At 37.7% G+C, this 27,861-nt stretch overlaps 1 protein-coding gene across 2 annotated transcripts; it reads right to left on the minus strand.

The window, feature by feature from the left end:
- Nucleotides 1-1,544: 1,544 nt before the first annotated feature.
- WDR44 (WD repeat domain 44) lies at nt 1,545-27,861 on the minus strand. Of its 2 annotated transcripts, XM_085325460.1 has the most exons (20): nt 27,678-27,861; nt 20,954-20,987; nt 18,186-18,260; nt 17,041-17,668; nt 16,208-16,338; nt 16,025-16,117; nt 14,933-15,069; nt 13,799-13,882; nt 13,388-13,494; nt 12,343-12,494; nt 10,919-11,057; nt 10,759-10,823; nt 9,383-9,496; nt 7,940-8,062; nt 6,989-7,180; nt 6,692-6,793; nt 5,107-5,222; nt 3,904-4,031; nt 3,089-3,220; nt 1,545-2,631 (listed from the first exon to the last, which is right to left on the minus strand). In XM_085325460.1, the coding sequence occupies exons 1-20, from the start codon at nt 27,752-27,754 to the stop codon at nt 2,537-2,539; spliced, it is 2,724 nt and encodes a 907-aa protein (XP_085181586.1). In that variant the 5' UTR covers nt 27,755-27,861; the 3' UTR covers nt 1,545-2,536. The 2 variants fall into 2 exon arrangements, with proteins under 2 accessions (XP_085181586.1, XP_085181587.1); XM_085325461.1 differs by lacking the exons at nt 1,545-2,631; nt 3,089-3,220 and adding an exon at nt 3,616-3,780.

Genomic DNA, 27,861 nt, shown 5'->3' on the forward strand with positions numbered 1-27,861 from the left:
GGGAGCAGAAGCGGGGGGGCACAGGGTGCTGGCAGGGGAGGCAGTGGGAGTCTGGGTGCACCTCCCCAGCATGGTGCAACAAAGGGCCCTGCTCATTTGTCCTGTCTCCAAAGGAGGAGAGCAGAGGATGGGGCTATGATTGCTCATTGTTGGCATGGTTCAAAAAACAAGCTATGGCCAGGGACAGGAAAGAAGCCCAACATTTTCCTCAATATCAGCTTTGTTCACTACCAGCGTCTAACCTGTTAACAGAGGTTCTGACAGCTATAGGGAGAAACCAATGTTTGACTTTTTAAATATGACTGTCTTGGAGACTTAAGTCTCCAAAATACCATTCAGATCAAGAGCAGACAGTTTGCACAGTACAGTTAAAAACAATCTACCAGGATGGACGTCATCAACATTGCAGGATCCCTCCTGAAGCTCACTTAGTGCCAAATCTAGCTTCAATAGTGCATGCTGACAGATGCCAGGTCTCCAGTCACTTGGACAAGTCAGGCTTAGGCCCTTTCTCTTATCTGGATTTCACACCTACTAATAGGTGTTCCTTCCCCCTGTCATTCACTACTAATTTCTGCAATTTCTATTCTAATTATAATATAGGAAACCCAGGAACAGGACATCCAAAAATAAATGTGCCCTCAAAAGACCAATGCAAAGCCCATATGCCTTTTCTTCCAGTCCAGGCTTCTAGTTCCAGAGACAGTATGACTGTGTGTGTCAAGACACTAGGGAGATGGTAAATCTGACAAGTGATGGTGTTCACACCACACTCCACTGCAACAGTTTTTAAATTTGTACTTAATACTACAAATGTGGAACATCTAAAGCGGATACGAGAAATGTCTTGGGCCAGCCCACAAGAAACAAAATTAATATATGTGCAAGACTGTAYTTGTACTTGATAACTTATTATAGAAACTCATTTTTTGGAGTCAAACTAAATGTTTGTTTTGTAAAATTTCTTCACCTCTGTCAATTCATAGCAACCCTAAGCAAACAAACTTTCCTAACACAACACAGCTCATCTCATGTATACAGGTATTTTCAAATCAATGAATCACACTTACAAGTGTCAACTAAGAATCGTTTTCTATAGCGCGTACCAATTCTGCATTTATTACACAGTTTGTCAGACTACATAGCCCCTTGCAGCTCCTCCTTTTTTGTTCAAGGTAATTTTTACACAAAGCCATGGTCAAACTCAGATGAGTGTAGAAGAATTAAAAGAAGAGTAAGCCTAATTTCCTGCCTTTCRGTACCTCAATTTTTTCACCATTGGGAAGGAGGGGATTCTTTGCACACTTTTGAACTCCCCTCCTCACACTAAACTATGATATAATCATGCTTAAGTCTGTTTAGTATCTATTTCAAGTACTCCATTCCCCATTACTTCAGAAAAGGATCTATTGTGAAAGTGACAGATCAGAAAAAGCAGAACTCAGAAGTGAACAAGTGCATGCAAGACCAATGATATGAGAAAAAGGTAGAAACTATTCATACAAAAGGCAAATTTTTGAATCAAAATGGAAAAGAAGCAACAATTTCCAAGTGTGTGACCCAATTTTAATGATATATATGTTCTCTAAAACACTTGACCATCAATAACACTTCATGGGTTTCGATGCCCAGAATGTTACTTCATAGGTGTTTTATATGCATATTTACAAAGACTTTCAAAATTCAGTGGCACTAAACAAACAAGAWCAACTTAAAACTTTAAGCTACAAAGCTTAAAAAAATGTAAACAGTTTATTTTACATAGTTGTAAAATATAAGAATTTTCTAATGCAGCTAATTTTACCTGGAAGGTGAATATAGCCTGGTGCCCATCAACAAGGAATGAGAGAATTCTTTACACAAAAGTATTGTGCTCCAGTGTGCAAAAAATTATATAAGAAAGGAATCTAAAGTCCACAACAATCAAAAGACAACAAAAAAATTCATGTCCTGAAGTTGAGAAATTTATAAAAACATTTATACATGGTTGCTGACCCATCAAAAACTTGCATAACTTAAAATTCTGAACAATAGCTACTGCAAATTCAAGATCTTTCTCAAATGGAATTTTGTGCAAAGATCAAGCTAGATCATTTAGCATTTTTCCAGTCATCCCTCCATCCTTCCCTTCCCACCTCCCCCTTCYTGACATCTAGTGGTCACAAGCACCACTAAAATCTTCTTGATAAATGTTCAAATTGGTGCATGTAACCAAAAGGCACACACATGTGTGGATACATTTTGTGCAGAAAATTGTGCATGTTCACAACTATGTTGCAAAACAATTGCTCTTAGAAAGTTTACAGTCTAATGTTTGGCAGGTTTATTCTTACACATTCCTTTCTATTCTACAAGCCCCAGCGTTAATAGGTTGTCACTGCTTTCAGAGGATCCAGTATTTGAGTAGCTTCGAAATAAAGATTTCAAAAATAAATCAGCCTGTAACATTATTATATTAGATACTTTGCTTTTGCCCATATTTATGGAAATTCAATCCCACAGTACCATAGCTTTATGCTGTCAGTTGCAAAAACAGTTAAGATACATATTTCTTTTTGTTAATGAAGACTTTGATTGCTCCAGTAAAGTCAGCCGATAAAAGCACTTCCGTGTGATCTGTCTTCAAAGCTCCTTAATAAGGAAAGAAAATAAATAGTCAGTTCTTAAAAAAAAAAATAAAGTAAATCAAGCTCACAATAAAGAATAGCCACCAGCATGACACCTCTCTTCCTCTATCACCTGCCTGTTATCAAGCCATTACTTCAAGAAGCATCTGTATTTCTGAGAGAGAGACTTTTTATTAAATATGGGTAGAGCTCTATCTCAAAATAGCTCAGGTGTAAAAAGAATACTCCTAACATACACAGGACTACATCTATGCCCCTTAATTTGACACATTCTTTTTTTTAAGAACGCATTTGTTGCCAAAACATTCAACTGCTAGAATATGAATATATCTACTCCCCTGCAAGATTTTTTCTCCTTGAGAAACCTCCCAAATTGAAAATATTCTTTATAACCTTTTCCTTCTCACACAACAAGTTTTCATCTCAGTTAGTATCAAGAAGAGCTTATCTTAAACACCTACCAGAAGGTATGGTATCTGATGTTTCAGAATCTTCTCCCTTACTTTCAACCTCTTGCTTTTCAGACGTTTCCAGTGACACCATCAAACCAGGATTGGGAGCAAAAATCGCAGATGTGACCACTGCATTGTGTGCTTCAGAAAGACAATCCAATTTTGATTACTTTGTTTCAAGGAACTGCTATTTTTGTAAGAATAGCAGGCATAAATTAAARACCCAAGAATCTCAGTGCTAGTGACACCAGATAAACTTATTCAAGGAGCAACTGTCATCATTTTATAAGCTTGAGCATCTCAGAAGTTCCTGCAATGCCCCCAAAATAATCAGCAAGACTATCAAAACACACATTTAAGATAAATATGGTCTTGAATTTCTCACTTTTTTGGGGGGGTGGGGGAGGGATATGACAGCACAGCAGTTTTTTTTTTTGTTTAAATCCTGCAATTGAAGAAAAACTTGCATTTGTTTTCAAAGTCACTTTTTCACAAAACAGAACTTCTAAGGATTGATGAGTATTTTTAGTCCACTTTGATGATGACGATCAGTCAAAGGTTCTGCGTGAATGTTATGTTTCACTGGCAGAAGCTGGTCTAGCTCCTAGCTACTCAGACTTCAAATCCATTTCCTGCTACCCCAGTCATGCTTCTGAAGCATTGAAGCACTTCCTGAAGACAAAGTTTTCTGACAGGGTCCACTCATTAAAAAAAACCTCAGAAGTTACTAACATACCCTGCTTCTAGAAAACTATTAATTTGTTCAAGCTAAATGAATAGCTCTGCTTGGAAAATGATAATGTATTTTATTTATTTATTTTTACCTTTAATGCCTTCCCAGAAGTCATTACGGTCTCTTCTTACAGAGGTAAACTTGCTCAAGTCATGGTACGTACTCCAAATATAAACATATTTATCTTCTGAACCACTTACAATGTAGGTAAAATCATGACTATGGATACAAAGAAGAAAAAAAAAAGCATTACTCTTAGCTGTTCCAATGGCTCTCAAGACAACTTATCATTTTACAAATGCAATCAGGCTAAATTCGCAATCCAATCTGATTCTTTATGTTAGTGACGGCAGTTCAACAAGAGGTGTAAGATCCACACAGGTGGAAAGAGAAAGGCATCCAAAAAGAAAACTAAGCAACTGCGTAACAAAGACAAAATAACACATGCAAATCCAGCTTAAATATTTATCTTTAATCCTGCTGTATATGTATGCCATACATCTAAACATATAATTAAACTCTAGTACTAGTTATCCTACAGCCTTGTGAGTAGAGGTGATCTGATTTGCAAAATACTATCAGCCTTTAAGAGACTTTCAATGGCTAATAGCTGACAATTGAGATTAAACCCGGCATTACTCCTTGCGCATCACCCTCTCTGTGCCCAAATGTCCAGGTTAAACCAACATCCAAGCATTTTTCCCCATTGGCATCTGCAAGATTCAACTTAACAAGAGTATAGAGTAAGCCTTCTCCTTTCCCTTCTTTTCAACCTTAAAAATCATTATTTCCAAGACAGTCATAGCAATATACTCCAAGTCAAAGCTGCTGCTTAAAAAAAGCACAAGGAAACAGAAACAACCTCTAACTCCGATCTGCAAGCTGTAGGCTAATGGTAAAGATACACAGGCAATGATCAACAGCCTTGAACAACAATTGGGCAACCAACACTCAGCTGCACTGGTGCTTAATGAAAGTAAGAAAATAGGATACACTTAMTATGGTGGATAGAAAAGATATGGTGTTCCAGCCCTACACTTCTAGGACACTTTCTGCATTCACAGTAATACTACTGTCAATGCAAAAGGATTCACTCATTCATGTAAGCTCCCTGCTCATAAGCAGATTCGTCATTCTTGACCATAGTCTTCAGAGTTACTTTGGTATTCCTAGTTAATGGCATTTCAGAAGCTCAGTTTCATACCAGGTTACACAGATCATTCAAACAAAAGGTTTTATTTCACCCACAGTATTTCTGAAATCCAACAACTCCACCGCCAGAGTACTTCCTTACCTAAAACTGGCTTTGATTTGACTGCTACTGTTGACATAACCCTTGTATTTCATGGACAAAGACAGATCTCTTAGGTCATACAATCTGATTCTGGAGTCATTTGATGTCACCAGTATCTAGAAAAGAAATAAATAATAAAAATATAAAAGTGGAAACCATTAGGAACTATCAATTCAACATGCATAAGTACCACCACACTTCAGTCAGAATTCCTAGTTCTTTTAGTAGAAAAAGCACAAAAAGCAACATAGGCAAAGGACAGTCCCAAGACACAGGCAAGTTTTAGGACAATAACATTTTCCTTTCTGGTCCTATTACAACAGACAGAAGACAACTTCACTGTACATCAMGAACATACTGACCTGTTTGAACTAGAAGAGCTACTCTCTACCAAAGTAAAATGTGGGCTCAAAGAACCGTCAATTTGCAAAAGATACTTGGGAAGATATTTTACAGTAATAGAGCAGAACAGCTGTTCCATTAAGGTAGATTTCTGGAAAGTCATGACCCATCACTCATAAAACACAATTTAGGGGTCATTATTCATTATATAAACAAACTGAGCTTTCCCTGGTCAATGCAAGTTTGCCTTCTTTTCATGTCTTCCCAGATCAGAAATTTAAATGCACTTTTCAATAAGAAATAAAGGGGTCCATGAAAGTGTCAGCAGAATGAGTAATAGTGTTCAGCTGATTAGCCCTTTACTGGTACCTTCAAAAAGGAGCAGACCACAAGTTAGCAATAAGTCTCAAGACGACACCATAAACARGGTACCAGGGTAGATATCATAAATATTGACTATCTCTATTTATCTACATTTTATCTAACAAAGGTGTGACAGCCCTTGAAACACTACCACTATTAGATTACAGAACTTCATATGTGCTTTTTATAAAGTTAATTGAACTGTGCTTCCTTAAATCATCCAATATGCCAAGCACAGCCCTAAATGCAAGCCCAAAGGTGCAGCTGATTTCTGAATCTTCTGTAGTCTTTGGAATCAAGTCAGTTCTCTAACTATCAGTGACAAGAATACAAAACCAGGAAATAACAGCTGGTAGTTTACTACTTTAATAAAACCAGCTGTTGATCCCATGTAACACCTGAAACTTTATATATAAGCGAGAAACCCTCCAGTTTTAGATTATGACTTTATTACTCAGYGTATTCTGTGCATGAGAATTCGACCTTTTCAGTGTAAGGCTTCAGATCACACGGAAGTTATGAAGAACGAGGGTACATTTTTTCTGATTACAGCTTTGGAGCTTTCCCCTTTTCGGCTTCTACATGAAGCATGTTTCATGAATTCACTATTCATTTGGAAAGGTTAGTTATGTCAAAGAAGTYTTCAGTGAAAGTCACCTGTGAGTATTTTTTCATTTGTACATTAAGGAGAATATAATGTCATTAGAACACTGCATAGTGATAGATTTTTTTTCTGGTASTCTAAACCAGCAAAGTGCTTTTATTTTAGTAACGTCAGAAGACTTCCAATTTAAGCTAATGACAGCAAACAAAAAGCTGAGCACAAACTTACCAAGCATTAGATATAAGACTGGACTGAAGGTACACTGAAATACAGTACCTTATTCTCTCCAGGCAAGGGTTCAATGCCCGTAATTTTTCTTCCAACTCTGTTTCTGCCTCTAGTAGAGCGTACATGTATTTGTGTATGGTACTTCAAGTGCTGAAGAGAAACAAAAATTTATCCTTACTTGAAGTAACTGTGTAAAAGGTTCAGTTCTAAACTATTTTGCTTTAAGTTCTAATAGATTTGTTTCCCAATACTTACATAATAAGCATCATTTTAAACCATTTGCAATTTAACATGACAAATAAAATTTTTCAAATACAGTGTCAGACTTTTTTTTTTTTTTTTTACCTCTGTGTCATAGAAGATGCATCTTCCATCATATGTGCCAATGACTGCATATTTGCCATTCTGACAGAAGTTGGCAGCTGTAATCAATTTTGTCTGCCCATCTACTTCATTCCATAGTGCCACTTTTTTGTCAGGAATGTTCCAGAGTCGGAGTTTCCCATCCAGTGAACCACTTAGGAAGTACCTGTCATCCTGAGAGGACAACACTGCGTTACCCTCAGCTTGTGCTACATGCGCATCCTGAAATATTTCCTAGAATCTTACTATCCCATTTCCAAATGACTTCGCTCTAGAACCTCTCAAATAAGAATTTCCAGATGAGTTCACGATGCATTTACCAGTTACATGTGACCATTTCTAAAGAACACTGAAAAATGCTTTTCCTCTCCCTGAGTTTTATTAATATTATGAAGCTTTATGTTACAGGTTTTTTGTTCGTCTGTTTTTAATTATAAAGTTGGAAGGGACCTTCCGAGGTATCTAGTTCAACTCTCTCTGCTCAACTCTCTCTGCTCAAATCAAGGCTAACTTCAGAGTTTAAATCAGGCTGTACAGGGTCATATCCAGTTAAGTTCTGAATATCTCCAAGGATTCCATGTACTCTTCAGACAATCTGTTCTACATCATTATAAACTYCCCCCCCCCCCCAAAGCCTAATCGCAACTTCCCTTTTTGAAACTTCTGACCTTTCAGCAAGTTATTTAAAACTATACCACATTGTGAGGTTATAGCCAAAAGAAAATTCACTTTCAGCATCATACTTACAAATGGCTAAACTACAGGAACATTCCTGATGAAGTTTTATGAATACTTAAAGTTCTGAAATATTATCCAACTGAGATATTTTCAAATTCACAAACCCATTTTATTCTTTATTGGAAATACAGGAGGAGGACTGTTGCTATTTCAAATAGAGAACAACTCTATTTGAAAGAGAACAACTACACTTACTCTTGGATGGAATGCTATAGCAGTGACAAAGTCTATGTGCTGGAAGCAGCAGAGACACTCTCTTCTTGATATGTGCCACAGTCTGACAGTTTTGTCCATAGAAGAAGAAAGCAAGAAGTAATTCTGCAGGACAAGCAAGAGAATTATTATGTTGGTTATTACCAGACACGGAAGTAACAAAATACAGAAACAATCTGATACCTTGTATTTTTGCTTAGATTATAACACTTAAATGATAGCTTTCTTGCATATGCGAAGTAACAGCTCCAAAGTCCCAATGCTTKATCACTGATGAATATATTTAACAGTTGTATATTTAGCATTGGTTCACTAAGCAACACAACCTGCTGAAACATTTTGCAGTTTTCTTTAGAATAGTATTTTTGAGGCACTAAGTATAACTCTAATGCAWAATAACACAAAGTATTTTTTTTTGATCTGCCCCTGCTCCCTTCCCTTCATTGTGTTACTAGACCGGTGGAGAACGGAGAGAATTTTTGAAATTTGTCTTTGAATAAGATGCTGCTCTCAGGACTGCTTAGTTTCAGATATTAAGACAAAATATTCACAATAAGAAAACTAATTTCAGTTGTTGACAAAGTTAATGTTTAAGAGGGGTGATCCAGCAGGAACAGGGTAACTCTTCAGAAACAAGTTTACTAGCATCCTGAAGACTAAAGGAAGAAAGTCTCACTAATTGCTCTGCTGCAATATTTATCTTTTCAGATAAAATGCTTTATCGAAGTTATCAATATTGACTAATGTTTCCTTAACACCAGGATATTGATGACTAGCTACGGTAATTTTTCTGGAGGAATCTGAATGAAAGTAAAACTTGGAAATCAAAGTATTCAGAGAAAATACTGCACAGTGGGCTTCAGAGAAGGCACGAGAGCCCCCTCCTGCCTAAGCTACTTCAGCCAGACTGTGTTCTTAAAGAAGTCTATTCCAATACAGAGAATTAATTGAATTAGCTCTGTAAGAGCTGAAAGTTAAGTACAAGGTAATTCTTTAATTTTAATCTTCGTATTAATTATCTTCAAATACATATCAGTAACTTAAGAATCTGCACACTTYGCAAAAAAAACGTGAAGCATACTGAAGGCAAGAAAAGCAGTAACACCATAAATCAGAAATCACATAATACCTCAGTGGAAATTCCTTTCCTTCTACTCTGAAGAGTTTAACTTCATTACTGAATACATAACAGTAGTTATTACTAGCTTGATTTTTTTTAAATAAAACTTAATGAAGGAACACTAAGTCCAAGAATTTTGTTCATTTTATTCCAACTGAAATAGCTGAGATAAGATTTGTTAAGATAGCATTTATCTCTAACTGCAGTAATTGTTTCATATTTTTCAGATATATAGTTCCAACAGCAACTGAAAAAAGAAAACCATGTAACAGGAGAACTGTGTATTCTATATGAAGGTGCCTTACTTTAGACCAGGAAAGATCAAGAAGGTCTGCAGTATGTCCTTTGTATTTGCAAAATGGTCGTTGACGAAATGGGGCATTTTTATCATCTGGGTCTTCGTCAACTCCACTGCAAATCTATCAGATAAGTATTTAGAAACATTAGAAAACATTAGCTGGCAATACTACAAGTAATTCAAAAGCAATTATTGCCTGTACAAGGCCAATAATAGTTTGGAGAACAATTCTAGTGACATTAAATGAATGACAAAGTAGTAATAAAGCCTTTTTTCAACCACAATGGTCTGTTACGCATCAACTTGAAATTACAAAATTAAGCTCTACATTGTCCATTAATGCAGCTTTTATTTCAGTGGGATAAGCTTAAGACAACAATTTAAGAAAACATCTTAAGATCAGCTTTTTGGAACAAAGTATACGAACCTTGAAAACTGTATTTCAACTTAGGGTATAAACAGCGAGTTAAAGTGTCCATGTTCCTCATGCATATCAAAAACATTAACTTCATAATAAAAGATCCTTTCAGAATAAACAGGTACAAAGTGAAAGAAAACCAGAAGTGCCTATACAAAAGCTCTCCAGTGAAGAACTAATATAAAACAATATCCTTAGTGTATGTGTGGTTAGCTATGCATATAGACTTATCTTTGATAAATAATGACTTCTTCCCACCACACCAAAATGGCACACACTTTTACTGATGTTACTGCTAAAGTCTTTGCTTAAAACTAATTTTGTCATCTGTTTCTTGCACTACTGAAGATCAGAAATAGAGGTAAATACATTCATTTTAATGTAAAGTTCATTAAAGTATCTGAACACTTGGTAAGCAACATTATTCTAATACTTTTGGTTGTTCCTGTTCCATTTTAGCCTCTACAGACGTGAAATACTAAAGAATGCCATGTTTTAATATRCTGAGTAGCCCATTGCTCAGCTTGGCCTTCCTTGAAAAGAGTCATCAAGTCAGATGTTAACCTTAAGTAATACTGTAAGGCAAAACACCTAGAACAGGAAATTCAACATTCACCCAGCCCCTTTTAATAAGTAGTTTGCTCAAAATTCCCCTCAGAGATGAGTGAGCCAGCAGAAAGCCACAGTTAAGCTGTGCAGATTCTGTAAAGTATTAAGTTTAGCTACTTTGCTTCTTACTTGTATTCTATACACATGGAACAACAATATTTGACTGAAAATACCTAGTTATTAGTAACACAGTTCACCCACACCTCAAAGAAACAGAATAAGAACTTTTGTATTTACTGATGAGAAACGACAATATATTGTTTGGCTAAAGTCACAATGAAGAGCTGACATTATAGAACACTGCAACCCTCCCTTCCTCAAAGTAGTCTCTCTCTCCCAGTATCTAGCATACGTACCCCTGCATCAGTATCCGACTTTGAAGAATTCAGACTCTCTTGAGATGGGGAGGGAGAGACACGGCCTAGAACACACACAGAAACCCCACGGTCAACTCTAAGTTCCTAAATAACCACAATTTTTAGTGTTTTACAGCTATAGCGATGCATAGAAAGATACCTTCTGTGTTGTATTTCATTCGCATGTTATTGAAATAGTCAAAAGCATTCTTTAAAACCCATATTCTCACTACATTGTCCTGTCCTGCAGATGCAAGTAATCGACCACAGTGAGAGAATTTCATTGTCCAAACAGCACCCTGTCAAAATAAAGCGTTCATTGTTTCAGTTTTATGTGAAATGCCTTTTCCCATACCAAAAAGCCTTTCTATAATGTCAATTGGTATGATTAGTATCTTTACAAGATATCACTAGAACATCCAAATTGTAGATCAAGGCACTGAAAGGTAATTGTTAAAACTGGTGGTTTACGCAACATACTTGCAGAAACACACTGAAAGATGAGTGCAAAGGCAGTTTTATTGTAGAAAATAGGACTGTTTCATGCTTAAGGGAGCTCACTACTGCAACAGTATTCTGTCTTTCATTGGTTTGCTGATTGTTACTAAACATACTAATTCATAGTGGCTTATAACCTGCTGTTTGATTTGCACAAGAGGCAAGTATTTGTAACTGCACCTAAAGTCAGCACAAGCTGTATTAACAATTTTTTGAGAGGAGGGCAGAAGTTGTGCTTGGTTACATCAATTCTGGCACCCAAAATAAGTACTATATGTATTTAATAAATGACTATGGCATGATGCTTTGCAAAGCTCATAAAGACAACAATTCTTTCTCAAATGCAAAGTTCACATAATAGCCAATAAAGCACAGTATCACACACACACACTATTCCACTTCCTTGTTATTTAATGAAAAGCTATTTAATTAGGCATTTGACTACCAACCTAGCATTCATACAGGATAACTTTTGGAATTTAAGTTTTAAGCGGCAAACTACTTGCATGATGGAAATTAGTACAAATTGAATACTAGTAGGACTGGCAACTCTAGCTCTGAAGGGTAAACTGGAACTCTTCAGTTACCAAACTGATTGCTGTAAGTCATCATCCTTAGCTTAACAGTTAAAGATGAGGATCGGTTTTAACTGCTGTCAAATAGTTGCTGTCAGCAGAAGGATCAGGGCAGGCTGGAATTCTAGAATCCATTTCAGACTCTGCCAAGTGATAAATAGGCAGCTTTTTGCCTTATTCACCACAGTTACCTTACTGAAAACCTCACATTCCCATCTCTTTCCCTGATCACCACAGTCCACATATTCCATTAATCTCCCTTCACTCTCACCTCCAGAACCTACCTAGTAGTTCTGCTCAATACTTGGATTCATACCTATCGCACTCACAATCAGCAGATTATTAAGTTCACTGCTAGGTGGGTCAAAATCTGAACTTGCTGCTCTGTGCTCAGTTCTGGCAGACAACCAAAGCCCTCATTTCTGGAGGTCATCACATAGATGAAAACCTGAAGTTCAATCTCGGGGTGAACAGATTCAGCAAAATCATAAATGAAATTTCACAGACTTACCATATGCTCTCCACTGAGATCCTGAACAACTTTAATTTGTTCAAAGTCATAGGGTCCCTTGAAGCCATGAGCTGCTTTGAACTTAACTGGTCTTGTGTATGGCATCCCTTCATCATCACTTGAAGAAGGATCATCTTGATCTGTATGGAAGACTAAGAGCAATGCAAATTTAGAAGTATATCGCAGCAAACATTTATTCTATTAGTAAACATTTGCCAATACTTTCTGATAGCTGATTAGACTTAAATCAACAACCCTCTATAGTTTTAGGTTGCAGTGAATATAGACATTCAGCCAGAAGAACTGCTATCAATTTGACCTGCTCTCCTTCTTGCATTAGCTCTTGCATTCATCACATCCTGCACTGAGTCATTTCTGGCAGTTTAATATGTACTGAAAAGTAGTCATTGCATTTTAGGTTTCTTCCTATTGAATGTGCTGAAGTGGCCCATAATTAGTCCATGGAGGATGCGAACTGACAAAAGAGCTGGAGCAACAACCACTGGCAACATAGAATGCCAAGGTGCAAGAGCTGTATGGCACTTATTTCAGAGTGTGTTAGATCAGCTTCCTAGAAATACTAGAAGCCTGCCTGAAAAAAGGAATACTGACAAGACAAAGAGGGGAAGAAGGTTCAGTTTAACCAGAAAACCTTCTAATAGGAGGTCAAGCTATATGAAAATTCAATCCTGGGATAAGCAATCAGAAAACCATTTTAATACATGAATGCAATGAAGACAATCCCCACCRCTACTTTTGCTAGAAGAGCTTTCCAGAAAGTTTACATTTGATATCCAGACAACTTTCTAACAGCACAGGAAAAAATTACTCAACTGATTTAGCTGAAAAGGTCTCTCAGCTACCACTTTACAAGAATTCATCCCTGTAACCCAATGTCTCAGACCTAAAGCTTGTATCTTAGTAGACATTCTAACAAGCCACATTGTGATCAGCTGTGTACAGCAGATGTCCCTCAGTCAGCTTTGATTTCTAGAAGCCCAAGGATAAACAGACTACTACTTAAAAAAAAAAAAGTTTAACTCACCTTCATCTCGAACACTCTTAACTTTATTTACAGCACGTTCCCCATATTCTTCAGCAAGGTGCTTTGCTCGCTTCACAGATTTACCCAAGAACTTTTTCAGCTGGGTCCTTAAAAACCAAAGGTACTTTTTCCGCATGTAGCACTGACAAATTCTTATTTTTCGCTATTATGAACCCAAAGTTATTATTTGAAATGCAGTATTATCTGTTTCCATTGCTGCTTCTTAAAATAAGCATTTAGTTTGACAGCAGTCACATTCTTCAGCTTAACTACAGAACAATGGACTTGTGTAGTTTCAGTTATTACTTGTACTTAAAGAAAGATAACTTGTTCAAAAATCAGGAGAGCCTCAGCTTAATAAAACAACATAGAATTGCCTTTTTTTTGTAAGGACATGAAACAGCATCTTACGTTTTTTGTTTTAACCTCCCTCCATCGGAATCTGTTTGCTGTGTCTGCATTTTGTCTTCATCATCAGACTGTGCTGCGTCATTACTAGGAAACACAGATGGGATAACTATTTAGTACAAAATCATAATGAGCCTAAATTGAGCAAAACATTACTAAAGTCGCATCATCATTTAGGACCTATGTTTACTCCTTAACATGGCACATTATTTATTGAACATCATGCACTTTTTAATGTAACATATCCTGCAATCCTGAGGCATCTTGAGACTAAAACCGCATATTCTCTCCAGATGCCAAAGTTATACATTACTCTCTTCTGCAAACTCAAAGCATCACAGTAAGCTTAAGTCTGGAAAGCTAAAAGCAGACAAAATAAATTACAATTGAGAACAAGTTTTTGTATACTTTGTTTTCCATAAATATCATACAAAGTAATACTGCTTAATTTTGAAAATCCACCATAAGAGTTTTTACACAGAAGAATAAYGTTCTACAGAAGTAAGCTTTCCAATAATATACAGCAATGCAAAAAAAACCTAAAAATTGTCTGATGTATATCTAAACACATAAGTTTAGGCCTTTGAAGTGTCTAGCATAACATGGTTTTCTGATCATTAAGAAACTGCTTTAGTCCATTACAGTTCAAACACATTCAGTTTTAAAAATAATGACCTAAAGCTTTGTTGAAAGCAAAGGAAAACCTCAAAGACTCAGCTATAACAATGACTGCAGACCTCCACAGCACCAAGGTCTACCAAATTAAACACTGAAAAAAATTACAGAAGGAGTTAGCATAAACAACATGCAGTACGTGAGCATAAATTATTGTCAGTTCTGTTCTGAATTAAATAGATTTAGTACATCTATTACTAACTGAAGTTCAGCTGGATTTTCAGATATCTGCCTGTCAARTTCCAACGACATCAATCTTTAGTCAACTTTGTATCTTAAGATTCACAAAAAAATTCTGTTGCTTCAATAAATAGCCTAGTTTGTTGAGAATTATCATTCATGTTAGACAGTAAGAAACAGATGGGTTGGGACTCCCTTACATGTATAAAAAAAGTTTTAATACATGCATAGAGTGTAAGCGCAGCACTATCATAAAAATCTGAATGRTATCTTCAATTATACCTGACATATTCTTTAGTCCTCCTCATGATATGCAAAGTCAGGGGATTAATGCCTGTGGGCAACTTTTCTTCTGCCAGACTCAGGGGTATTTCTTCACCTGTATCAAGGTTTTTTATCATTACACTTGCTAGAATTTCCTATGGAAAAATAAGATGTAAAACCAAGATGACTTCATGAAGCCCCAAAACCTATAGCAAAACAGAAATCTGGTCTTACGGGTTATTTTTCTTAATGGGAAATTCCGTGATTCATTATGTATTTACATTACAAAGACAAAATTTACAGGAACATGCTTCTGCTAAAATTACTTTTAGTATGTTAGCACTACCATAATACTCTAGCAGCTATGTGCAGATTAACAATTACATGTCATCAAAAGCTTCCAGTTCATAAATCTGAAATGTAGTGATGTAGGCATTTGCCACTGCCTGACACCTTCCATGTTAACATCAAAGGTAAGTAAYTGAAAGACTTTGAAGCCTTTCCCTTTTCAGTTATTCTAACAGTTTTAGTTTAGATTTAGGCAAAGAAACTTTACCCACAGGAAAATACATTTAGACATAGCTAACACTACACAAAGGGAAAGAAGTATTTCCTGGAGCATGAGTATACTGTTGTATAATCTACTCAACAACAGCAAAAGTGCTATACATACAAATATACACACACAGCTGGCAACAGCTTCATGACATTATTAGGTTTAATGTAAGTTATTAGCTGAAGAATCCACTTCCTAACAACAGTAAAATTATTCTCTTCTGCTAACTCCCTTTCAGATGAATGGCAATGTTAAGTTTGCTGACACTCCCTCATTCTGAAATCTTRCAAGATGTTTTTATATCCAGAAACTCACTCATAGCATTCCAGATCTATCACAGCTCATACCTTCAAACATTGTAGTATCTAGTGTCTCAGGGACCACAAAGTCCTCACATAGGAGGAACAGCACGCTAGCTTTTGCTGTTCATGTCCCTGGTCACAACAAATAGTCTCAAGAATGCAAAAAAMCCCCTGAGACTATTCTAATTCATTCAACAGACCTGAAAAAACAAGCACAAGAACATATYAGGTACAGACCACAACCACTAATACCTCATCTGTGAGCTCTCTTCCAGAGTTAGATCTTGGTCTCTGTGGCCCAAGTATTTCATTTGTTGTTTGGCCATCAGCTGCCTTCCCATTTTCCTGAAATTTTGTAAACATACAATATGTGATCTCTGGTGTTACACAGAAAGTGTTACAGCTAGTCTAAGAGTTATAACCATTTCCCAATACCTGTGCAGTAACTATTTTATCTCCACTAGTTGCACTTGCCAAATCCAAAGAAGGCTGAGAATCTTTGGGCATGCCTTCTGCCATTGTATTCGGAGCTAATAGGCCACCAGTTGTAAAATGCTCTCGAGGAACTGAAAAGAGACTTCATATTAGGAAGAACATAACACTACCCATAGTGCAGGCTAGAGCTTACTAGAATCCTATCATCATAGTAGCACTYCTAAATGCTCTTTCTGGCAATTTCTTTYTGTTTTATTTTTAAAATCATTTGCCATGGAATCCATCTTATCAACTATATTTTTAATACATAGCTGGACGCAGGGATGATTTCAAGCCCAGTCCTCCAAGAAGTTTTATTAGCAAATTGCTTTTTCCTTCTGACAGTTTTTCTAGTATCCCAGGACTAGTCATATTCATGATACCTCAGTTTATATCTCGATCCGTATCTCCATGCTAATACAGATTGCACACACTTATTCTGAACATGCAACTTCAGACTTGTGGCAGCCTTGTGGAAAAAAAGGATTACTTGATTACTCTGATAGTTAGCATAACCCCCCTCCCCTCCCATATTGCTATGGCTACTTCTCTTTGCTTATAAAAGTAGCTATGTTGGCAGAAAGTGTTAGTTTCCAGAAAAGCCTATGTAGCAGAAACATCTGTAATTCAAGAGGGAATTGTTCTACCCTACATCTGAAACTAAGACRGTTACAGGACCTTTTCCTTGTTTACAGGTCAACTAGTCTTAAATCAAGAAATTTAATGATTCTTCACTCAAAGCAGAAAAACAGTAACCCTGTAGATAACTAAAGCCATCTAGTTAGAACACTTGCCTTCTAAAACAGGTTTTTGTACTTCAAAATCCAGTTCACTCTTTTTCTTCCGTGGTGGTGGAGCAGGTCGGGCAGGTGGTGGTGGTCTTGGAGGAGGAACATTTGCTGGAGGTGGAGGTCGTGCTGGGACAGGCTTCTTTGTGCTAGCAACTATATCAGGTTCTGCAGTAAGCTGCCTTGGTGGTTTTGCTGGAGGCATTTCTTCTGTTGTAGAAAGGTCTTTGGTAGATAAATCTGAAGCTGCTTGTTCTAAAGCATTTGCTTCTTTCTTGTTTGTTACCTCCTCATTTTTTGATGTTTCTTCTTGTGCCTCTGTTTCACTGATTYTATGGACAGCTGCATTGGCAACTTCTGTGAGTTTATTAGTTTCTTGTTGCTCAGCAGTAACCAAAAGCTTCCCAGAGGCCAATTCAGTGTCCTTACAAACACTTTGATATAATGGTTCCTCMGGATCATCTTGTAATGATATTTTAGCAGGTAATACTTCTGGAATACTACTACTAATGCCAGCTCCAGAAATCCACGCATTTGCATCTGAAGTTGGAATATGCAGTTCTTCTCTAGAAGCTAAAGAATCACTATCTAGTTGGTGTACCTTCTGGCTTTCTTCTATAATACTGTCAATAATCTAGGGGGAAAAAAAAGAAAACCATCCTACCATTAAGTATCAGGCATTCCTGGGGGGCACGTATCAGTCAGTCTGTACAATACCACAAAAACTCTTCCACTGAAGAGTTGCTTTGTATACAAAATATATTTTGTTTAAAAGCTCTGGAGACTAGAACGCAGGTGCAGAAAAAGGCCTATCTGAAAGATAAGACAAAGTGACTAATTTCCATCCCATTTTATTAGTCTTTATTAAACTTGTATGTTGAGAGAGAAAGTTAGGCAACAAAAGGTACTTGGCTCTTCAGAAGTTCTTACACCGAGCTATAAATGATTCTGAAAATTAGACAAATACTTCAACAGTGAACCCTAAAAATATTTTGAAAATAGTCAGCCTGGTATTCACCGTTTAGATGAACAGTCTCACTAACATTACTGATAAATTCTAACCTATGCCAGTTTTAGGATGAGGCCTGATTAATGTTCTTAAACTATTTACTGTTTCTAATACAATGCTGAAAACATACAGCAATACTTACCTCTTTTGAATCATCTTGTTTCATTTCTTGTATGGAGGTTTCATTTCCAACTTTGTGTAGTTTGCTGTCTGTATCCTATGGAAAAAAGAGAAGACATAGGAAAAAGGTAGCAGAAAGTTCTTGAATTAAGATGAATTAACAAAGAAAGAGATAACCTAGACAACATAAAGGAAAAGTTTTCTGCTATATTTTAACACAGTATTATTTAAACATCTGATAACAGTAATGCACAGTATATACCACAAGCACTTCACACTACCATACACAAAGAGACAGCCTGCACAGTACTAAATGAAAAAGCTGTTCTCTTCCTCCTGTCTACAGATGCAAAACTTTCTTCTGATTTCTGCTGAGGTCAGCAGTCCTCCAGAATGTTTAAGTCCCCAGAGACACTCCTGCTGCGATTAAACAATTTGATTAAACTATGAATTTAATTCAGCTTAAACTGGTTTGGAGTTGTGCTCTATGCACGCATCCCTCTGCTTAATACGGAGGCTATATTCATTTTGCAACAGTTACTTTAAAGGTCCTTTACGTATTTTTTGGACACTGACAAGATGGACAGAGTGACCACCTAGTACAGTTATGTAGCAAATTTCTCCTCAGATTTTTTTTTTTTTTTTTTAAAAGACTAGTCAGTATATGGAGCAATATTAAATTTGCTGTTTGTTACTAAATAAATGCATGGTCAGAAATACTATATGTCATCTATAATAAAATTATAAACCCATACTACAGGGACAACCTTCGGCTAGTTAGTCACAAACAACACAATCTTTATAGCATACTAAAGTACTACAGAACACTTGAAGAACCCTAGGCAGACATCCACTTTAGAGAGTTCTGACCTCTAGAAATGACATACCAAGCAGAGACAGCTGCAATTACTAGAAAAATTCCTCCTGTCCACTSCTTCCCCTCATTTCCATAAAAATAGCTTTTCTAAACGAAATGTGTGTTCTACTTTGCTTTATCACTAAAATTAATCTTCAAAGGTATGACAACATAAATACTTAAGAGTAGTTTACGTCTACAGGAGCCATTATATTAATTACTAATTCTGTTGACATTAAACTCACATCTGTTAAACTTTGGACTTAAATATTTCTAACCTGCTCCAAGACAAACTATACCATTAGCCACACATTCAGTGAACTGAAATGGTACCAAGTAGAGAAGTAACTACTTTTTCACCTTCAGAAAGTTAGTTTTGAGCAAGTAACTTAGGAAGATGCTTAAGAAAAGAATCCTATATGCAAGATACAGAACTTCATAGTTGAAAATTCCTATTTCCTTTGACATAAAAGTTTTGAAGTGGATTGCTTGCCCTGAGTTCAGTCAGAAAAAAAAAAATGGAACTATTTCCTGAAAGGCTTAACATTTAATATTGCATTATTAAAGGACGCTAAGCAGAACAAAATAAAAATCTGTTCCCAAATGATATCACTGTAACAAAACTATTGATTCACTGACAGCTGGTGAGCAGAGCACTATCACCTAGTTTCTACCACTGCTGACTAATCAGAAACACTACTGTTTTCACTATGACTGACCAACATTTTCAGAACAAAACGTCAAATCTTTTTTATTCTATGTGGGAGTGTTGCATAGCATCACCTTTGGCCCCTCTGAGGCCAGGCAATGAACGTTATCTGTACAATGTTCCAATTCCTAACCAACTTTCAGCTGCACTGTCACTATGCACAGATGCAGCATACTAATTACCTGCGTGGGAAGTGGCAACCCTGTCTCAATAAGCTAAATAYAGTGTTTTATTTTCATATAACCTAAAGGGGAGGCTTTTGAAGTACAAACACTAAGATTTTTCTTAGTTTGATAATAGAAAGGAATAATCACAGAATCACAGAATCGGTAAGGTTGGAAGGGACCTCTGGAGATCATGTAGTCCAACCTCCCTGCTCAGCAGGGTCACCTAGAGCAGGTTAGACAGGGTTGCATCCAGGCGGGCCTTGAATATCTCCAGAGAAGGAGACTCCACAACCTCTCTGGGCAACCTGGTCCAGTGCTCTGTCACTCTCACAGTGAAGAGATTCCCCCTCACGGTCAGGGGGAACTTCCTGTGGTTCAATTTCTGCCCATTGCTTCCTGTCCTGTCACACGGAACAACTAAAAAGAGTTTGTCCCTGTCCCCTTGACACCCTCCCTTCAGATACTTATACACATTGATAAGATCCCCCGTCAGCCTTCTCTTCCCCAGGCTGAAGAGGCCCAGCTCTCGCAGCCGTTCCCCATAGGGCAGGTGCTCCAGCCCTCTGACCATCGTCGTAGCCCTACGCTGCACTCTCTCCAGTAGCTCCATATCTCTCGTCCCGGGGAGCCCAGAACTGGACACAGTACTCGAGATGAGGCCTCCCCAGGGCTGAGTAGAGGCGCAGGATCACCTCCCTTGAGGGTGGTGAAAAAAAAGTTAACTATTTCATATAAACCAGACCAAAATCCAAGTGCTATAGACACTTGCTTATTACTCACAAATCAGTGAAAGAGGATAGTCTAATAATTAAAGTACAGCTCAATTAAATTGCAAATATGTTTTAGAGTAAAATTAGCTTCAAGACATGTTAACATACCCTAAATAAAAGGAAAGCTGGAAATTCAAGAGTCATCAGCACCATTGTTCCCTACAACAAGAAAAGTATAATTTCCCATCTGTGTAGATGTTAGACTATCATGGTATGTCTATGTTTGGTAAAAATGCGCAATACAGTGTTCTTCAATATGTTTTTGATTGGTTTTATGTAGAAACGCACCTTTAGTACATGAGATCCAACTTTTGTCGGTGACCTGATAGAAAGAATAAGATAGATTTAGTAGAGCTCCAAGGAAAAGAAACAAAAAACCCAAAAAMCAAACTCATCACAATAAGCTTCATGTTAAACAGAATCTATAAGGCAGTCTTCCTTTATAGTGAATGTTTAGTTCATACTTTAGATTAGCAGAGTGAACGCCTCTGATACTGCTCCTTTATATAAAAGGCTCCAAACAGAGTTAAGTGACGAACTATCCCTGAAATGCACAGATCCCACAGCTCCTATAATCCTCAAGTTTCTCAGCAGCAGTCATGAGAAATCATATTTCTACCACTTTTTTTCTAATAAACTGATGCGATTCCTAAGACACATCTAAAAACATTTCCCATTAGAGAGAATTTAAAATTAGTATTTACAGAAAGCACAAGTTGAACAGCAAAGAAATAACAAAACTCTCAGCAAGGAGTGTGAATGCTCTAGAATCCTCCAGATCAAGTGCATGAATCCTAACCTGTAGTATCAATGCCATTCTACTCTTCAACCCCTCTAGCAAATGTAAGCTCTTGCTTCTAACCATTACACTCAGTATAAATACAAGCACCTACATTGTAGCAGGACGGAACCAGTTTTGTATTATTTGCTTTCTAAAACATATTCTGAAAGGGAGAGTTATATTAACATCCATTCATATATAACCTTTTGTTTAACTAAAGGGAGGGAAGAATAAGGTATCTTAGGGGACTCATATCAAATAATTACTTCTTTCTAGGTCACCAATCAAATCTAACCAGCAAATTGTCAACTTTTACTATATCCTGAACTCGCATTTTCACAAGATTTTCAGTATTCACATACTGAGTCACATTGCTGACTTTGATTAACAGGATCTTACTTGGCTATAGAGAAATTTGTTGGCCACAAGCAGAGGACAAACTACAGTTTACTACCTTACAGCTTGCATGCAAGCTGGACTGCACAAGCCTCTCAACTGGCTGCTGAGTTCAGTCACATTTGACAATTTATATTAACTTGTACTAACAATATATACAAATGTAGAAATCTCAGTCTTATTTTGATCTCCAGCCTCCAAAACGATAGTTTCAATGGACAATATCTTCCCCAAAAGACAGTTATTTCCACTTCATTTTTAAGCTATCATTGTTAAGTCAAAAGTTAAGTTTCAGTTCTTCTGTTTACCACCTCAGTGTTTTATGGAAAAAAAAAAGAAAAAAAAAGAAAACCCAGTATATATATAAATGTAAGCTTAAGGAAGCAAGAAAGTTCAGTGTATTTTATAAATAGTTTCTTAAATCTACATGCTTCTGTCCGGATATGTACACTTGAGACAAGGCGTATTCTTTCTAGAAGGAAATGCTAACCCCAGTATGCAAAAAAAGGCAAAAAACAGTATTCTGACCTGAACAGCAAACATATGTCTTTCATTTCCCATATCAATACATTGCCAGGGAAGGTCAGACGGCCAGCCTGTTTTGGACTTCCAGTTACTGAAACATTTTCAATTGCACAAAACACTCATTGATTTCAATAGAAACAATGACAAACCTGTTCATCAGTGCTTCATTAATCCAAAATACTTTTTCAGCAATCAAATATAGTTGTAAATACTATAGTACTTAGGCTTCAGCAAGGTGTAGGGTCCCACTGAACCAAGCATTGTTTAGATTTTACAGGCTAAAGAAAGTGCAAATCCCTCAAATTGCAAATATATACCTTATAGTTTCTTACTGAAACACTTTCCACCAATTAGCATATCACTTCTGGTACAGGTAAACATTCCTGCACTAGTAACACAAAATTTTAGGTTGAGAAGACCTTGCTTCCATTTCTAACTGCTTTGGCTACACAATTAGTTTCCAGGCAAATCTGTACTCAAACTAAAACAGATATTATTACCCACTCGCATGCATTACTCAAATGCCTTAGGAAAAAGCTACTCAAGTCACAGAGGTTACTAAGATATCAGGTACAGAATACAAAACAGTACTGAGAGCTTGATTATCAAATAAACAATACTTATGTCAAGATGAACCCTTGTCATTAAAATTACATACTTTTAAAACATTCCAAAGCTTCTGTAACASTTTGGCAGTAACACCAGATCAGTTTATAGTATAACCAAATAAATTTAGCACTTGCCTGAGGAATATTTGAACTATGTGCATGCAAACATCATTGCTCCCTTATCAAAGTARTGACTATTTTCTTATGTGCTATTACATTTATAAAGACAAAGTATGTCACAGAAGTTGATAACTGAAGCCTCTTGCAGTTTAACATTACTCTGCAACGGTCTCACTTTTCCAAGCACTGGAGGTTACCAGCCTTTACCACTCCTAGTCTTACTTTGGGTCATTAGCTTTTACAGATACAGTATCTGAAATGCCTGTATTTTTTTATATATATCAAATATTGATCTTGCTTTGGAAGTTCTGCAGCTTTACAGGGTTCTCAGGTATAACRTGAAGATTGACATACCACAGAAAACTTAAGGCAAATACTTAATTTTGTTGTCATGTATTATAGCTTAGTAAATAATGGAATTACACATTTGACAACAATGGATCTTAGAATGGATTTCAAATAAAATGCTTTTATAACTTTTCTTTTGTAATACTGGCCATGATAGCACTATTTTAACAGAGGGGATGTTCAAGGGTATTTATAAAGATTGGGGTTAATAATAATAATAAAAAAATCCTATTTTACCTGCACAAATATAACCAGATGTCTGAAGGTCAGGTAACTCCCAAAGAATGTTATTTTCGCATCTATCAGCCTTCTAATTCACCCTGATTACTGACCAGGCTATATAAAGCTGCCTTTCCCGTTACTTTGTAGCTTCAAGCTAGTACCCATTCAAATAAGGGTCTGAATCTTTACTAAGCTTCCATTTTCAGCACATTCTTGGTAAAATCTATGACCGGAAACAAAACATTGAGCCCTAAAAAAGGAGTGTGTGTGTGTGTGGTGGGAGAACCATTAGGAACAGCTGGTTTTGGTCAAAACCCTAGGGTTAACTGGCCTGTTTTCCTAGAATAATCTATACTGTTACAGAGAGCATGCAAATGGAAAGAGCGAATGTACAAAAATGTATTGTACAGAAGATACAGGTTCAACCACAACCAGCCCAGTAAATATATTTACTGCTGTTCTTCAGCTTGCAGAGGCATTTGATGTTTTCCTACCTCTAACCTGGCTGGCCTGGAAGCTACAATTATTGTTGATGCAGCTCTCTTGGCAGTCCATACTTTCAAAACCACAAGGATTCACCACTGCAATGCACTCTCAGCCACCCTTGAAAGCACGTGGGAACTTCAGTTAACTCAGAACACAGAACCTTGTCTGCAGTGCAGCAAGCTACTATGCTGACAGAACTAATGCTCTTTACTACATCTATTTGCTGCTTTTTGGACATTTTGGATGTTGATAAATATACATACAAACACAGGTTGTGCTAAGCATATCTCACATATCATCAGGGTACAACTTAGCATTACCTAAACTCCTACAGAGAAGGAAATTCAATGCTTCAGGACAGATGTAGAAGCAACTTCAGAAAGATAGGAATACTGAGGTTAGAATTCAAGAACTTTAAGGTATTAGAAGTTATTTCTAATTATTCACACTGCCTCTTGGATACTGTGCTTTTTGTTTAGTTTCTTGCAATAATTTTTAAGGATAAGAGTATATTACACACAAACTGGCTCTTTACTATCAGGCATATGATGTTCAAACTGCTTGGCAGTTCTTCATTTTAGAGTGGGTGGCCCCTTTTTCTCATTTATAAGATATAAAATGGTCAGTCACATGCTTGCATCTGAACAAGTGTGCCTTACTTCATATTTTCCTCCTCTCGAAACCGTGGTTCTCCTTCAGGGGAACCATGCCTCTAATAATTTGTCTTTTTCTAGACCTCTACTATGGTTATAAGCTTTTGCAAGTAAAGTGACAAAGGACATTTGTACATAGCGTATACAGTGTTACTACATTTTCAGCCTTCTTGATTTTTTCCTGTCACACTGCCTCTGATTCCCCCTCCACTGGCTGGTGGAAGGCATCGAAATAGACACCTTCAATGTTTGGTCTATACAGGCACGTAGATCTTTTTTTAGGGTCTATAAAAACTAATAGAAAGAGACATGGTTTGGGATCCAGTTATCCAATAGATGGACACTCTCCATGTGTGCTGTCAAGAGCACAGTTACACATAAAAGGAAAAATGTACAGCAAAAATGAAGCATGCAGGCCTAGTCAGAGAGAACGCAGTAATCTTCAAACATCTGGTTTGACACACTTCATCTTACAGAAGTCATCAATCCTGTAGAGCTATCTCAGTCCATAATCATCTGAACTAAACATTCCGTAACAAGTTTTGCATTTTTTGCTAATTGATCCTTAAATAGCTCCAGTTAAGCATGTGTTTGAAGATACAGATATGGTACTTTCCTTGATAACAATCTTAAGCCTCAATACCAGTTGACTTATGATGGGAACTGGAAGCTTACACGAACTTGAGAACATCACTTTTGCACGTCACAGAATACAATTAGTAAAATAATTAAATAGCAAAGAAGTCAGTAAGCTTACATAAACATTCAGTTGTCACCACTTTCAGAAGTTCTGTATCAGCAGTTACTAAACTTCCCCACACAGAACTCTGGGAAGATGTGAGGAAGCTACAAAACCCACTTAAAATCCCATATGAATCATGACGGCAAATACACTTAYACAGTTTTGGAAAAAGTGGATAGAGTATATGCTGTGACAAAGGCTCTTCAAGCGTTTTTGCTGATCAGAGTGCTTACTGCACAAGCAGCTAATTCTAACTGCAGACAGCAACATGCAATTGTTTTCAGTTGCCCTTCCTTCTAAGAGGCTTTGATTTTTTTTGTGTATACCAATTTACATTATACATGCAGAAGTCTCAAAACAGATCTACAATCCAACTTCTGAGAAGTCGCACACACAAACATGAAATTAGCTTTTGAGAAATCTCAAAGCTTAGAGAAAGATACCCTTCATATTATTAGTACTATTATGTATTCAGGATCTAGATTGCACACTAAGCCCTCTGAGATCACCTCATGACTTAACTCARTCCAGTTGCGTTCTATTGATTTCAATCAATGGTGCATCCTTACAGGTTATGGAAGGGCAATACAAAGATAAAAAGGCATCTTCAATTTTAACTTCTAATGCATGACTTCATAAAATGAAATTCTGCTCAGATATAGGTCAGAGGAATCTTCAAAATCTGAACATACAGCATCATTTACATCAAATAAAGCTAGGAAATGCAGTTATTACATATTATATACAGAAGCCTACAAACTGTAGCACATACCTCAGTGACACTAAGCTATGGCTCCATTTGCACCCGAGCCAGATTTAATGGCTCATGTCTACCAAAAGATTCATTTGGTCCTTTCTGCCTCTCCTACTTCTAGTCACATAAATCCAACTTCTCCACACTTCCCAGATCTTCGTTAGCTATCTGAACACACTCCATAGTTTTTGCTGTTTCTAGTTTTCTGCTGTTTTCAATTACTTTGAGTTAAAGCAACATATAGAAGAGCTCAATAATAACCAGTGCCAGTGCAAGGTAAGCAGCTGTAGCAAGACCTCATTTCATATTGCTATTTCAGCAATACCAAGCTGTTGATTTGGCTCACTACCTCTTGCGGAACTGTATGCCAAGATATGCTTTTCATGAGGCTACTTAAAAAGCTAAGTTCAGAAAAGCTTTGACACAGGACATGCACATGAGCAGAACAAACCTAGCTTCTCCTTTGTTCTAGGGATCCAGTGACAACTGATACCCAGATCAAAACTAGCACTCAATCAATTATTAAAGCCTCAAATGGATGGATCCCACAATCTATTTTATTGCTCTTCACTTCACTCTATGAGATCAAGTGATGGAGAGACGTGGTTCAGACTATGTGAAAAACAACTGATACAACCTATTCAACCTATTTAACATACAACTGAGGTATTTACATTTTAAGAAGTGGGAGTGTATTTGGCTACATCTCAACATAGGGGTTCAGTTCGGTTTGAGGTAACAACAGTAGGAATTACCATCACAAAGTAGTGTTAAAAATCCACTACACTGAACCATACAGCGACTAAACACAATACACAGCGCACAGAAGCATAACCATTAAAAACCAAATGATACGGTGCACCAGAAGTTGTTTTGCACACAGCAACAGTTAGCCTCAGAAAAATTCTACTCTGTCTCTTCAGAAAATCGGTTACTCTTATCAAATTTGAGAGATTAGTTCTGTCAGGACCTAAATTTATTGCCGCACGTCTTTTCTAAAAAAAACTACGTGTTGTCTGCCCCAGGAAGGCAGATACAATCTCTTCCAGATAACGGCTACGGCTGGCCCCACAAGCCTCAGAAAACACACCGAGGGCGGCTTGGCTTCTTCGCATCCTCTCGACTTTCGGGCTTGCCAGCCGCTCAGGCACCCCACGGCCCAGCACGGCCCCGCCTGCCCGCGGCCGGGGGGACCGACGAGCCGACCCCGCCCCGGGCGCGCAGCGCCGCGGCGCGGAGGGGGCGACGGGGACACCTGCGGCAGCCCCCCTCCACCCCCCGCAGCTCCCCAACGGCCGTAACGGTCGGGAGCGGCCGCCTCCCCTCACGGCCGCGCTGAGGGAGGGCAGGGCGGGGCGGCGGCCGCGGCGGACTCACGGCGCGGGGGAGGCGCCCGCCAGGTGCACGTCCTCGGGCGCGTCGTAAAACTCCTCGGTGTCGCTGTCGGAGGCCATGGCGGAGGCGCCGGGCTGGACCGAGCCGTCCCGCGCCGGACCGGGCCGCGCCGGGTGGAGCCGCCAACAGCGCTGCGCAGCGCGGCCGCGGCCACGGCCACCTCAGG

The sequence above is a fragment of the Rhea americana genome, unplaced genomic scaffold (assembly GCF_003343005.1).
Source record: "Rhea americana isolate MKP2758 unplaced genomic scaffold, rheAme1 scaffold_98, whole genome shotgun sequence".
Taxonomy (NCBI): domain Eukaryota; kingdom Metazoa; phylum Chordata; class Aves; order Rheiformes; family Rheidae; genus Rhea; species Rhea americana.